This window comes from Monodon monoceros, unplaced genomic scaffold (assembly GCF_005190385.1).
Source record: "Monodon monoceros isolate NGI ecotype Baffin Bay Population unplaced genomic scaffold, NGI_Narwhal_1 Super_Scaffold_5, whole genome shotgun sequence".
In the NCBI taxonomy this organism is placed as follows: Eukaryota; Metazoa; Chordata; class Mammalia; order Artiodactyla; family Monodontidae; genus Monodon; species Monodon monoceros.
In genome coordinates, this window is record NW_021703782.1 from 91,530,569 (window position 1) to 91,545,994 (window position 15,426).

Genomic DNA, 15,426 nt, shown 5'->3' on the forward strand with positions numbered 1-15,426 from the left:
GAGAACAATGTATCAGAGTTTAAAGTTTAGAGGCAGGACAGTTCTGTATTATCACAAGGTCGATAGCAAAGTGAAGGAGTGAATATCATATTTGTTGTGAAGGCCAACGAAACTAAAAGGTCAGGGTATTGAATGAGTCATTCACATTAAAGTCACCTAGGATAATGGCAGGACCAGGAACAAAGAGAGTACCATGAATCAGGTGCAAAACTGTCCATGGATGATTGTGGGGTAGTAGAGAATGACATGGCAATATGGCATAGCCAAAGGATGGAGGAATAAAGTTTTGGAAAGGATAATGGAAAGCAAGAAATGGCCTTCTCATCCCTATACATAGAGAGGGAAAATTATCAGCTTCTATATGAAAGGGATACAGGGGAAGCATTATCATCTAGGGAAAGTTGGGTTTCACTTAAGACAAGGAGATGAAGAAGGAGAAAAGTTTACATCTTAGCAATGGGTTCCACAGCACAAGGTGGAAAGGGTTGGCAGAGGGGGCAGCAGTGGGTAGAAGAGTTGAAAAATGACCCTGGAACAAAAGAGACTTAGGTTCAAATCCTGATTCCCTCACTTACTACCTGTGATTTTGGCGTGATACATCACTTTTATGAATTTTAGTTTCTTCATTTGTAAAAACTGACTTAATAAAACCTATTCATAGAGTTGTAAGTAGTCCATAATATTAGCGATTAGTAGACAATAAAAGGTGTCAATTGGTAATAATAATTAACAGTAATGATAATGTACATATAAGTACATTGTAGTATATTTATATTGCAGACTAATATAGTCCACATTGATTTAAAAACTGATTAGATCCCACTGAATTATATATTTTTAAAGTATGAATTTTATGGTGTGTTCATCATATCTTAATTAAAAACTTGGTTAGATCAGTACATTTTTATATATTCAAGCATTTGTTATCAAATGAAGCATAATTTAAAACTCCCTACCTTCTATTTTGTTAAGGATTTTAATGAGTAAATGTTTTTCACCATCTGAATCCATTCTTATTATAATCAGCACCTGTTCAAAAATAAGAATTTCATATACATGTATATCTGAATGATTATTCTTTTTCATATTCTTTTGCTACAGTGACAAAAATAACAAACTTAATTGGTTACATGAAACTAATGACAATAAGGTGGCAAAGTAAATATTTGTGTTGCAAAAGATATCAGTGCTTGAACACAAAGGAATAAATTCTGGTAAGATCAAATATTAATGAGGAAAGTATTTTGGAGTAGGGCATTCTTAGTATTCCTCAAGAATTCCAATATAGGTGACTATATATAAGTTGTCTCTGCCTGTACTGTAAGTGTTAAATTTAACCCAGGCAGGTTTGAATTGCTGGAGAAAACCAATGATTTGCTGCTATACTTTCCTACTTACCATTACAGTTTTGGGGGCGTGCAGGGTGGAGATAACAAATCAACCATAGGTTGTTTCCGTATCTTGGCTATTGTAAATAATGCTGCATGAACATAAGGGTGTATCTTTTCAAACTAGTGTTTTTGTATTCTTCGGTCAAATACCCGGAAGTGGGGTAGATGGTTCATATGGGAGTTCCATTCTTAATTTTTTGAGGCATCTCTATACTGTTTTCCATAGTGGCTGCACCAACTTATGTTCCCACCAACAGTGTATGAGGGTTCCCTTTTCTCCAAATCCTCACCAATATTTATTATTTCTTGCCTTTTTGATAATAGCCATTATGATAGGTGTGATGTGATATCTCATTGTGGTTTTGATTTGCATTTCCCTAACAATTAGTGATGTTGAACATCTCTTCATGTGCCTACTGGCCATCTGTATGTCTTTTTTGGGAAAATGTCTATGAAGCTCCTCTGCCCATTTTAAAATTTTTTTGTAGTTGTTGTTGAGTAGTATGAGTTCTTTATATATTTTTGGATATTAACAGCTTATTGAATATAATAATTTGCAAATATCTTCTATTCAATAAGTTGTCTCTTCATTTTGATGATGATTTTCTTTGCTGTGCAGAAGCTTTTTAGTTTGATGTAGTCCCATTTGTTTATTTTTGCTTTTGTTTCCCTTGCCTGAGGAGACATAACCAGAAAGATATTGCTCAGACTGATGTCAAAGAGTGTACTGTCTATGTTTTATCGTTTCAGGTCTTACATTCCAATCCTTAATCCATTTTGAGTTGATTTATGTGTATGGTGTGAGACAGTGGTCTACTTTTTTTTTGTATGTGGCTGTCCAGTTTTCCCAACACCATTTATTGAAGAGACTATCCTTTCTCTATTGTTTCTTCTTTGTTCCTTTGTTGTAAATTAATTGTCCATATATGTGTGGGTTTATTTCTGGGCTCTCAATTCTGTTCCACTGATCTATGTATCTGTTTTTCTGCCAATACCATGCTCTTTTTATTACTATAGCTTTGTAATGTAGTTTGAAATCAGGGACTGTGGTACCTCCAGCTTTGTTCTTTTTTCTCAGGATTGCTTTGGCTAGTTATGGTCTTTTGTGGTTCCATATAAATTTTAGGATTTTTTTGTTCTATTTCTGTGGAAAAATGTCCTTGGGATTTTGATAGGGATTGCATCGAATATGTAGATTGTTTTAGGTAATATGGACATTTCAACAATGTTAATTCTTCCAATCCATGAGCATGGAATATCTTTCCATTTATTTGCATCTTTAATTTCCTTCAACATCTTATAGTTTTCAGTGTACAGGTCTTTCACCTCCTTGGTTAAATTTATTCCTAGGTATTTTTTGTTCTTTTTGTTGTGATTGTAAATGGGATTGTTTTCTTAATTTCTCTTTCTGCTAGCTCATTTTTAGCATATAGAAATGCAATAGATTTTTTTTTTTTTTTGCGCTACGCTGGCCTCTCACTTTTGTGGCCTCTCCCGTTGCAAAGCACAGGCTCTGGACGCGCAGGCTCAGTGGCCATGGCTCACAGGCCTAGCCGCTCCGCAGCATGTGGGATCTTCCCGGACCGGGGCACGAACCCATGTCCCCTGCATCGGCAGGTGGACTCTCAACCACTGTGCCACCAGGGAAGCCCACAATAGATTTTTATATGTTGATTTTGTACCCTGCAACTTTACTGTATTTGTTTTGTTATTTCTCATAGTTTTTTGGTGGAGTCTTTAGGGTTTTCTACACGTAAAATCATGTCACCTGCAACAGTGACAGTTTTACTTTTTCCTTTCCAATTTGGATGCATTTTATTTCTTTTTCTACCTAATTGCTCTGGCTATAATTTCTAATACTATATTGAATAATAGTGGTGAGAGTGGGCATCCTTGTCTTGTTCCTGATTTTAGAGGGACAGTTTTCAGCTTTTCACCATTGAGTATGATGTTAGCTGTGGGTTTGTCATATATGGCCTCTATCATGCTGAGATACACTCCTTCTACACCCATTTCATTGAGAGTTTTTTTTTTATCATAAATAGGTGTTGCATCTAGTCAAATGCTTTTTCTGCATCTATTGAGATGACCATATTTTTTATCTTTCATTTTGCTAAGGTGGTTTGAGAATATTGAACCATCTTTGCATCCCTGGAATAAATCCTACTTGATAATGCTATATGAACGTTTTAATGTATTGTATTTGGTTTGCTAATATTTTGTTCAGGATTTTTGCATCTATATTCATCAGAGATATTGGTCAGTAATGTATATTTTTTGTATTGTTTTTGTCTGGACTTGGTATCAGGGTAATGCTGGCCTTGTAAAATGAGTTAGAAAGTGCTCCCTCCTCTTCAATATTTTGGAAGAGTTTGAGAAGGATGGATATTAATTCTTCTTTGAATGTTCGGTAGAATTCACTTGTGAAGCCATCTGATTCTGGGCTTTTGTTTTTTAGGAGGTTTTTTTTTTCATTACTGTTTTAATCTCTTTACTAGAAATTGGTCTATTCAATTTTTCCATTTCTTCATAATTCAGTCTTGGAAGGTTACATGATTCTAAGAATTTCTTCATTTCTTCTAGGTTGTCCACTTTGTTGGTAACTAACTATTCAGAATATTCTCTTACAATCTTTGTATTTTTGTGGTATCCATTGTTATTTTTCTCCTTTATTTTCTAATTTTATTTATCAGAGCCTTCTCTTTTTTTTTCTTAGTGAGTCTGGTTAAAGGTTTGTCATTTTTGTTTACCTTTTCAAAGAACCAAATCTTAGTTTCGCTGATCTCTTCTATTGTCTTTTTAGTCTCTATTTTATTTATTTTTGCTCTGATCTTTATTATTTCCTTCCTTCTACTGACTTTGGGCTTCATTTGTTTTTTTTTCTAGTTCCTTTAGGTGTAAGGTTAGATGATTTATTTGAGACTTTCTTGTTTCTTGAGATAGGCTTGTATTGATATAAACTTCCCTCTTAGTACTGCTTTTGCTGCATCCCATAGATTTTGGTATATCGTATTTTCATTTTCATTTGTCTTAAGGTATTTTAAAAATTCTCCTTTGATTTCTTCATTGACCCAATAGTTGCTCAGTAGCATGTTGTTCAGCCTCCACATATCTGTGATAGTTTCAGCTATCTTCTTATAGTCTCATAGTGTTGTGGTCGGAAAAGATGCTTGATATGATTTCAATCTTCTTAAATTTATTGAGACTTGTTTTGTGTCCCAACATACAGTTTACCCCTGAGAAAGTTCCATGTGTGCTTGAGAAGAATGTGTATTTTGTTGCATTTGGATGGAATGTCCTATACCAATCTATCAAATCCATCCAGTTTAATGTTTCATTTAAGACCACTGTTTCCTTGTTGACTTTCTGTCTGGATGATCTATCTATTAATGTAAGTGGGGTGTTAAAGTCACCTCCTATTATTGTGCTGCACCAATTTCTCCCTTTAGGTCTGTTAATAATTGCTTTATATATTTTGGTGGTCCTATGTTAGATGCATAGATATTACTATTATGTCTTTTTTTGTTGTTTGTTTTACTATTATGTCTTTTTGATGAATTATCCCCTTTATCAGAATATAATGTCCTTTCTTGTCTCGTTACCTTTTTTTGGCTTAATGTGTATTTTGTCTGATATGAGTATGGCTACATCTGCTTTCTTTTGGCTGTCGTTTGTTTGGAGTATCATCTTCTATCACTTCACTTTGAGCCTATGTTTGTCTTTAGAGCTGAAGCGAGTCTCCCAGAGGCAGCATATAGTTGGCTCTTGTTTTTTAATCCATCCAGTCACTTTGTGTCTTTTGATTGGTGAATCCAATCCATTTACACTTAGGGTGATTATTGATAGATGAGTACTGAGTACTGCCATTCTATATTTTGTTTTCTTGTTCTATATCTCCATTGTTTCCTTTTCCTGTGTTTCTGTCTGCCATTTTGGTTTGGTAGTTTTCTATGATGTTTTTCTCAGTTTCCTCTTTTTTTATGTTTTGTGTCTCTGTTTTAGATTTATGCTTGGTGGTTACCAAGAGGTTTGTGTGAAATGTATCATAGATAAAGTAGTCCTTTTTCTGCTGATAGCATCTTATCTTCATTTGCCTATATGGGTTCCCTTCTTTTCCTCTTCCCCTTTTATGTTTTTCTTGTCTCAAATTATCCCTTTTTATATTACATTTGTTACCAAATTGAAGTGGCTATTGTTTTTTTCCTGATATTTCTCCCTTTAACTTTTATGTTGTAATAAAGTATTTAAAAACCTATTCTGATACAGAGTTGCAATTTTCTGATTCTGTTCATCTATTTATCACCTTAAAGTTTTGTGTACTTTTGCCTTTTTTTTCTGGCAGCAGAGCTCCTTTCAACATTTCTTATAAGGCAGGTCTAGTGTTGATAAAAATCCCTCAGCTTTTGTTTGTCTGGGAAAGCCCTTATTTCTCCTTCGTATCTAAATGATAACTTTGTTGGCTAGAGTATTCTTGGATGACAGTTTTTATCTTTCAGTATTTTGAGAATGTCATTCCACTCCCTCCTGGCCTGTTGAGTTTCTGCTGAGAAATCTGCTAATAGGGATTCCTTTGTAGGTTGCATCCTTTTTTCACTGACTGCATTTAAAATTCTTTTTCATTGACTTTTTTTTTTTTCGGTACGTGGGTCTCTCACTGCTGTGGCCTCTCCCGTTGCGAAGCACAGGCTCCAGACGCGCAGGCTCAGCGGCCATGGCTCACGGGCCTAGCTGCTCCGCGGCATGTGGGATCTTCCTGGACCGGGGCACGAACCTGCGTCCCCTGCATTGGCAGGCGGACTCTCAACCACTGCGCCACCAGGGAAGCCCTTTCATTGACTTTTGACAGTGTCTTGGAGAAGATCTTTTTGCATTGAGGTGATTAGGTGTTCTTGTAGCTTCATAGACTTGTATATCCAGTTCCTCCCCCAGGTTTGCGAAGTCCTCAGCTGTTATTTCTTTAAATAAACTCTCTGCTACCTTCTCTGTTTCTTCTTCTTCTGGGATAACCATTACCCTAATGTTGCCCTTCCTAAAAGAGTCAGATAACGCTCATAAAATTTCCCCCTTTTTTATATCTTAATTCTTTTTCCTCTTCTACCTGTACCATCTCTAGATTTCTAAATTTGAGCTCAATAATTCTTTCTTCCATATGGTCTTCTCTATTTCCAGTGCTTTCTAATGAATTCTCAATCTCATTTATTGAGCTCTTCAGCTTCAGAATTTCTGTTTGGTTCTTTTTTAGTTTCAGTCTCTTTGGTAAAGTATTCCTTCTGTTCATTAATTTTATTCCTGAGCTCATTGAACTGCCTTTCTGAGTTTTCTTGTAGCTTGTTGTTTCTTCATGACAGCTATTTTGAATTCTCTATCAGTTAGATTGCAATATTACATGACTTTAAGTTTGATTTCTGATGAATTGTCATTTTGTTTTTGTGATACAGTGTTGCTGTGGTTCTTCATAGTGCTGGATAAGTTGTTCCTCAGCTGACACATCTGAAGTAGCGAACACCTTTCTTCTTTAGGTAAAAATAATTTTTTCTACTTGATTTTAATGAACCAACAAGTTATAAACTAGAAGCCGTTTTCTTTTTCTAAAAAAACATAAGACCCTGTTAGGAGATTTATTTATCACAAGGAAAAGAGTTATCCAGCAAAAAAAATCTACTGAGACACAGCAGTTCCCTTTTCAGAGGTGCTGCAATAAAGAAGACAATAGCAATATCTTTACTGTTTAGGTCGATACAATTATTGGATGGGTGAAAGCAAGAAGCAAAATATATAAATTTCATACTCAGTGACCTAGTAATTTGTCAGTCATTTTTCTGCATTAAACCTAATGCATCCTCTGGGACTGGGGCAGAGGATTCCAGAGAAATCACACTCCTGGCCTGGCCATGCTCCAAATTCCATACCATCTTTTCTATTCCTTTCTTTCTTTTTTAAATTTTCATTGAGGTATACTTGATTTACAATGTTGTATTAGCTTCAGTTATACAGCAAAGTGAATCAGTTATACATATACATATATCCATTCTTTTTTTAGATTCTTTTCCCATATAGGCCATCACAGCATATTGAGTAGAGCTCCCTGTGCTATACAGTAGGTTATTATTAGTTGCCTATTTTATATATAGTAGTGAGTATATGTCAATCCCAATCTTCTAATTTATCCCTCCTCCCTTATCCCCTGTTAACCATGTTTGTTTTCTACATCTGTGACTCTATTTGTTTTGTAACTAAGTTCATTTATACCATTTTTTTAGATTCCACGTATAAGTGGTATCATATATTTGTCTTTCTGTGTTTGACTTACTTCACTCAGAACGACAATCTCTAGGTCCATCCATGTTGCTACAAGTGGCATTATTTTGTTCTTTTTTATGGCTGAGTAATATTCCATTGTATATATGTGCCAAATCTTCTTTATCTATTCCTCTGTTGATGGACATTTAGATTGCTTCCATGTCCTGGCTACTGTAAATAGCATTGCAATGAACACTGGGGTGCATGTATCTTTTCGAATTATGGTTTTCTCTGGGTATATGCCCAGGAGTGGGATTGCTGGGTCGTATGGTAGTTCTATTTTTAGTTTTTTAAGGAACCTCCATACTGTTCTCCATACTGGCTGTACCCCTTTACATTCCCACCAACAGTGTAGGAGGGTTCCCTTTTCTCCACACCCTCTCCAGCATTTACTGTTTGTAGATCTTTTTTTTTGGGGGGGGGGTACACGGGCCTCTCACTGTTGTGGCCTCTCCCTTTGCAGAGCACAGGCTCCGGACGCACAGGCTCAGCGGCCACGGCTCACGGGCCTAGCTGCTCTGCAGCATGTAGGATCTTCCCGGACCGGGGCACGAACCCGTGTCCCCTCCATCGGCAGGCGGACTCTCAACCACTGCGCCACCAGGGAAGCCCTGTAGATCTTTTGATCATGGCCATTCTGACCCGTGTGAGGTGATACCTCATTGTAGTTTTGATCTGCATTTCTCTAATAATTAGTGAATTTTTAAAAGACTTATTTATTATTTATTTATTTATTTTATTTTTGGCTGCATTGGGTCTTAGTTGCAGCACTTTGGGCTCTTCGTTGCAGTGCATGGGCTTCTCGCTAGTTTTCTCTTCTCAAGTTGTAGCCCACGGGTTCCAGAGTGCGTGGGGTCTGTAATTTGGGGCCTGCAGGCTCTCTAGCTGAGTCGTGTGAGCTCAGTAGTTGTGGCACATGGGCTTAGCTGCCCCGCAGCATGTGGGATCTTAGTTCCCTGACCAGGCTTTGAACCTGTGTCCCTTGCATTGTAAGGTGGATTCTTTACCACTGGACTACCAGGGAAGTCCCTAATTAGTGATGTTGAACATCTTTTCATGTGCTTTTTGGCTATCTGTATGTCTTATTTGGAGAAATGTCTATTTATATCTTCTGCTCATTTTTTGATTGGGTTGTTTGTTTTTTTGATATTGAGTTGCATGAGCTATTTGTATATTTTGGAGATTAATCTCTTGTCGGCTGCTTCATTTGCAAATATTTTCTCCCATTTTAAGGGTTGTCTTTTTGTTTTGTTTATGGTTTCCTTTGCTGTGTAAAAGCTTTTAAGTTTAATTAGATCCCATTTGTTTATTTTTGTTTTTATTTTCATTAGTCTAGGAGGTGGATCAAAAAAGATCTTGCTGAGATTTATGTCAAAGAGTGTTCTGCCTATGTTTTCCTCTAAGAGTTTTACAGTATCCGGCCTTACATTTAGGTCTTTAATCCATTTTGAATTTATTTTTGTGTATGGTGTTAGGAAATGTTCTAGTTTCATTCTTTAGCATATAGCTGTCCAGTTTTCCCAGCACCACTTACTGAAGAGGCTGTCTTTTCTCCATTGTAAATAGAAGCCTTTCTCTTACTTTCCAGTAGGTGGCAGTATAGCACATTGTTTTCTCTTACCTGCGCTGCCTCTGGTTGTGTTTGAGTATTGGCACTTTCTACCCTCCATGTCTATGTCAGAGGGGTCATCCAAAGCATTTGTTGTCACTGCTTGTGCCTCTGGGGTTGTTGGTGCCTTGCTGTTTCTGGTGTTATTGATGTCACTGCCTGAGTACTAGGATGGTGGTCTCATTTGGGATCCCTGAGTCACAGGCTCTGCCACTGCAGGAGGAGCAGGAAGGCTGGGAGGAGGAACTGGGGTCATGTGTGCCGTTCCTTTTCTGGTGCTCTTGGGTTTCTGGGCTCACCCACTGCTGATGGAGGGTGGGGCGCCAGAGCTGTGGGTGGCTCTGAGCTGGAGGGACAGGGTCACGGGCCTCGTGCCACGGCTGCTCCAGCTATCTGTGGCTGTGGGTACCAGTGCAAGTGGGAGGCCGGGGTCATGTGGGATGCCGCCCTCGCTGCTACTGGGTTCTCTGGACTGGGGTTCAGCTGCTACAGCCCAGGGTCCAAAATTGCAGGCACTGCCTATGCTGATCCTCCAGTTCTGCCTCTTCTATGGGTTCCATTCCACCTATCTTTACAGGTACAGATGGGTGGAACTCTCCAGTGTCCTGGTGTTAGGCAAAGGCCCCTTTGTTGAGTTGTGGATGTTTTCCTGGTTGCAGATTGAAGGGGAGAGCCGAGAGAGCATCTCTTCCTGCCATGATGCTGACATCACTCCCCAATTTTAAATTTCTTACTGACTGATTTAATTTGTTTTAATGACAGGCAAGTTACCCAAGTAACCATAGAGTTAGGGATAAGAATATCCCCAGCAGGGACAGAGGAAAACGAAGAAAAAGGCCAAATTTGTTTCCAGATTTAGTGTAAAGATTTTGAGATGCTTTTCTGCTTGAAAATATTTTTTAAAGTATTTTCCCTTAAATCTTTACTTATGCAAACTTTGTTCAATGCTTGATGTAGAATGGGCAAAAAATTTCCAACATAATCCAAGAAATAAACAAGTGCTTTTTTTTTAGAATTATATAAGATGAGATTCTGGCTCAATATCTAAAAATTAATTATTGTAGTTCTATTGTTGGTATGTGTTCATGAACTTACGAGTAGAAAACAAAATTTTTGAGATTTAAAGGATTAATCCACAGAAAACTATGTATAATAAAAATTAAAGTATTAAAAAAATCCAAGACATATAAATAATGATGCCAATGATCCTTTCTCTGGGTCTGATTCTGTCCTGTTAACTTACTTAAGGAGAAAACTGTCAAGGGACCAAATAGTATATACTACACTATTTCATAATTTCAAATTAAATGCAAAAATTTATCTTACATCCAATTCTTATATAAGCTGATTGCTGTTATCTGCTTTATTTCAGTACTTACTTTAATTTGCTGTCCACTTTGCATCCAATTTAGTATCTGACATTGCAATTCTTGTATCTTATAGCTGGTTTCAGGCTTTTTTTCCCTAATAAACTGTACAATCTCCAGTTGTCGCCAAATGTCATCCAAATAGGAGCCTAAAATACTTTTGTAGATATCTTTTGCATTTGACAAATATCCTGTTAAAAACAAAAGTGGGAAAAAATGCATGTCTTTTTGTTCTTTTAGAAACTGCATGGTAAAAACCTAAAAGGAAATAAGGGTCAGAGCAGAGACAGTTAAATTTCCCTTTACTACTTTTCTGATTTTGATCAAAGATAGAAACTAATGAAAACCTTAAATTTAAGTGAAGCTGAGAAATATGTAGCAAATGTCTATTTTTAAACTACATAATACCAATATAACTGGATATACTCTACATATTCTCTGAGTATTTCTCATCCTTTCCTGCCTTCTGGCTTGTTAAATGCTATTGCCTTCTTCCTAAACCCTAGAATCTACACTTACATGCAAGTCCTGTGGTAATGCATTTCACTGAGATTTTCTTGGTATGCTATCGATACAGCTTTGCACTTGATTTCTGGTTATTTATGTATACAACTTAACAACCTCACTAGTCTATAAGCTCTCATAATCCATGATATTTAAGCATAATTAATTTATGTAGCTGCTAAAACAGCAGTGCCTAAATTCAGACTCACTAAAAGCAATTTTAAACACAGAATCCTGAGACCTATCCTTGAAGGTTCAAATTCAAGAAATCTAGATTGAGTCCCAGGGATTCCTATGTGTAAAACTTCTCCCAGTGATCCTACTGCACAGTGAATTTTGTGAATTACTGAAGTAGAGCACCTGGTAGAGTAACTTATGTAGATCAGGTATTCAATGAATATCTGGACAATAAATACAATAATAAATCAAAAAGTTAATGTTCATATTTTTATACTATGTACATATTAATTATAATTTTATATTAATACAGCTAGAATGATGGGCAATTTAGAGACTGACTTATGTTCTTTCTGCTTACTAATCTCCAAACTTCCCACTGATTCTCCATACTGCCATTAGACGTAACCTTCTGAAAGACAAACCTAATCCAGTAGCTTCCCTGTTTCAGTGGCTCCCTATCATTTACAGAGTAGTGACTGAACTCTTTTGTGTAGCTTAAAAGGCTTTTCATGATTTGGCTCTTTCTTACTTCTTCAGGCTTAGCTCTCTTTGCTTTCCACCTTGTACTCCTCAATTTAGCCACATGGAACTGTTTGTCATACACCCACTAAGTCATTCTTCTGGGCTCTTAATTCTGCCTACAATACCCTTTCATATTTTATTTACTTGGCGAACTCCTACTTATTTAAAAAAAAATTCAGCTTGAAAGGGTAACAGTCACCATCCTTTGTGCCATTACTATGTATCTCTACTACAGTACCCATTACACAATACTGAATTTATTTCTGGGTTAAAGCCCAGAAGTGAAACTCTATACTTTTAACCTTGAAACTAATTACCTTGCTAGTTTGGGAGAAGAAGCAAATTGGAAGCTGGGAGAAAATACAGAATTCTGGGTCCAGGGTAGGCAGTCAGACCCACATGGACCTTTCTTCCTCTGTCACTATTCACAGAGAAAGAAAGGAGGGCAACCTAACTTGCTCTTTGATTTTGAGAGGTTTAGAGGAGTGAGAAAGCCTTCTACTAAAAGTGTCCAAGGCAGCAAGGTTACTCATTATGGCTTGGTACCTAGGGTTTAAGAAGTTATGTTTTCCAACAAGGATTTTACTTTTATAAGTATTCCTCAAGGTAGCCAAATAGTAATGCCAAAGTTTGATTTAGTAAAAGCATTTCTTTGAGGAACAGAAACAGTTCAGTTCAAGTATATAGCTCTCAATGGTCTCACTTAATCCTAGGGTAAAATATAGAGTACTTAAAGGTAAATATACTTTAAGCAATCCTCCATAAATATTATTTCTCTAATGCAAGATTTTGATAAGTATTGAGCACGAGTGAGTCACAACTGTACTCTCCCTGGAAGTCCAAATATTCTAGATTCTGACATTCTGCCTTACTATTATGCTTTTATAGTTAGCTTAGTTGTTGGTAGGACTGACAATCTTCTATGGCAGCTGAAAATTATAATGAAGACAGGTGACTGAACAGAAGCATGTGACACTACACCATTATACTAGCTACAGATACTGTAAACTAGGGCTATAGTTGTCTGGGAATGGAGACAAGACAACTTGATCCAGCATCAGCACTCAAATGCTTTAATTGGAGAAGAAAGGAAAAGCACCATGTTGGGCTTTCTAAAGGTAGCTGTAACTTAGTTACAATACCTGGCCAGGTAATACTAATATAATACTTGGCCAAGTATTACAACTCCCAGTGATGTAGAGGGAGTACAGTTGTAACGCGCTGCTGCCCAGTACTTATCCAAACCTTGGATTAGAGAAATAATATTTGTCTGAGTCACAGATAAGAAAAAATGTCTGCGTCACAGATCAGAGAAAAAATATTTTCACTTTGTATATAATGGGTTCTAGAAACTTTAAATTATAAAACATAATCCTAAAAAGATACCATTACTAAACAAGTCTAAACAACCTGCAATAAGGGGCCTAAAACAGTAATGCAGTAAGACAGATACTTTAAGGATTTTAATAGTTTAGAAAAAATTTCCAAAATCTTAAAAATTTTCAATACATTCAAAATAGTTTGATTTTTAATACTTAAGTAATTCATATCCTAACTTACATGCACAACTAAAAAAGAAATTGCAGAAGATCTTGCTATATAGCTATATTGCATCTAGCAAAGATTCAAAGACACAGATATTCAATGAGGACCTAAAATGTATATGTCAAAGTGTCATCTTACATTAAAAAGCAGTGCATAATAAAAAGAAACGAAATTGAGTTATTTGTAGCAAGGTAGATGGACCTAGAGACTGTCACACAGAGTGAAGTAAGTCAGAAAGAGAAAAACAAATACAGCATGCTAACACATATATATTGAATCTGAAAAAAAAAATGGTTCTGATGAACCTAGGGGCAGGACAGGAATAAAGACGCAGATGTAGAGAATGGACTTGAGGACATGGGGAGGGGGAAGGGTAAGCTGGGACGAAGTGAGAGAGTGGCACAGACATATATATACTACCAAATGTAAAATAGATAGCTAGTGGGAAGCAGCCACATAGCACAGGGAGATCAGCTCGGTGCTTTGTGACCACCTAGAACGGTGGGATAGGGAGGGTGGGAGGGAGACGCAAGAGGGAGGAGATATGGGGATATATGTATATGTATAGCTGATTCACTTTGTTATACAGCAGAAAATAACACACCACTGTAAAGCAATTATACTCCAATAAAGATGTTTAAAAAAATGCAGTGCATAATAATGATTACACAGTCAAATCCCTTAAGGCCATTAGGAGTCTGTAATTCAGGCCTAGAATAGAGAATCTTACACCTATTTTTCTAGGTGATGATTGTTGTTACAGAAAATTTCTTTTAATGAATATAAGGAGAATAAAATATATACTCCATGATAATTACGTCTATATATATAATGTTTAATGCAGGAAAAAAACTACATAATTTCTTACAAAGTGCATCTTTTTCAGAAAAGTAAACGTTATTTCAGACAAAATATTTCAATAGGAAGAAAAGGGGAAATAAAAAATTTTCACACCAACCCAATGCTGTGTCCAAGCTACATGTTAAAAGGACATCTCTAATTGTTACCAAAAGGTGTAAGAGGGCAGCATACTTGAATGTCATTTCTCTTTCAACATTTTTACCTAGGTAAGCAAAAACATATTTAAAGACAGAATATACATTAGAATTTTAGAATATATATCAGAATGCTTAACAATAATAGATAACATTTATTATTGAGTGCTTACTATGTGCCAAGCTGTATATAATCTGTTTATTTCATTGAATCTCTAACAATAACCCTATCAGACAAGTTTACTATGATCTTGATTTTATGGATGAGAAAACAGTCTTAACGAGGTTAGGTAACTGCCCAAGGTCAATTTGTGCATAAATGATGGAGATGGCATTCCAACCCCTACAGCTGACCTCAGAGTTCATACTTTGCTGCTTCCAAAGAATGTTCAATTATTTCTACTCTTGGTGGGAAGAAGGACAATGATTCCCAGTTATGAAACAAGAAGAAAATTAAACTCATAACTTGCCAACTGGTTTAGATAAAGGTGGAGGATCATAACGTAAAGCAATACATTGAAATGGAGGTAGACACCTGGGAATATTTGTCCAAAGATATGACTCAAACAAAAGAGGTACTTATATACAAGACAATTATCTAATTAATACGTTCCATGTAGTTGCAAGCTTATTGAAGATGATAGATTGGATTTTACTGCATGCAAAAGTGGGGCCACGAAGACCGGATTCCAGGCCTAATTTATTATAAAGCAGAAACTAACACACCATTGTAAAGCAATTATACTCCAATAAAGATGTTAAAAAAAAGTATGAAAACTATTGATTTAAGCAATGAAGATCAAAGCAAATAATCAGTGGTCACTGGGAATCAAGGAGCAACAGAAAAACCAGTTATGGGTAGTACCTCCAGCCCCTGGAAGGACTTGTGTTAACAAGTCAATCATGACCAGGAAGGGAAAAGAAGAGAGCAGAGAAACCAAATTTGGTATCATTTTCCTCTGTCTTTAGGAGAACATTTCTTACAGTGCAGATCCGCAGCCGATGAATTCTTT

General features: G+C 36.5%; 1 protein-coding gene across 3 annotated transcripts in view; it reads right to left on the reverse strand.

Annotated features, from left to right (window-relative positions):
• SHOC1 (shortage in chiasmata 1) overlaps nt 1-15,426 on the reverse strand; it is an 84,776-nt gene that overhangs the window by 25,119 nt on the left and 44,231 nt on the right. For all 3 annotated transcript variants that reach the window (XM_029201471.1, XM_029201472.1, XM_029201473.1), the window contains 3 exons: nt 14,377-14,481; nt 10,680-10,858; nt 957-1,029 (listed from right to left, as the gene is read on the reverse strand). In XM_029201471.1, the coding sequence (XP_029057304.1) occupies nt 957-1,029; nt 10,680-10,858; nt 14,377-14,481 (357 nt within the window). The remainder of the gene's footprint in view (nt 1-956; nt 1,030-10,679; nt 10,859-14,376; nt 14,482-15,426) is intronic.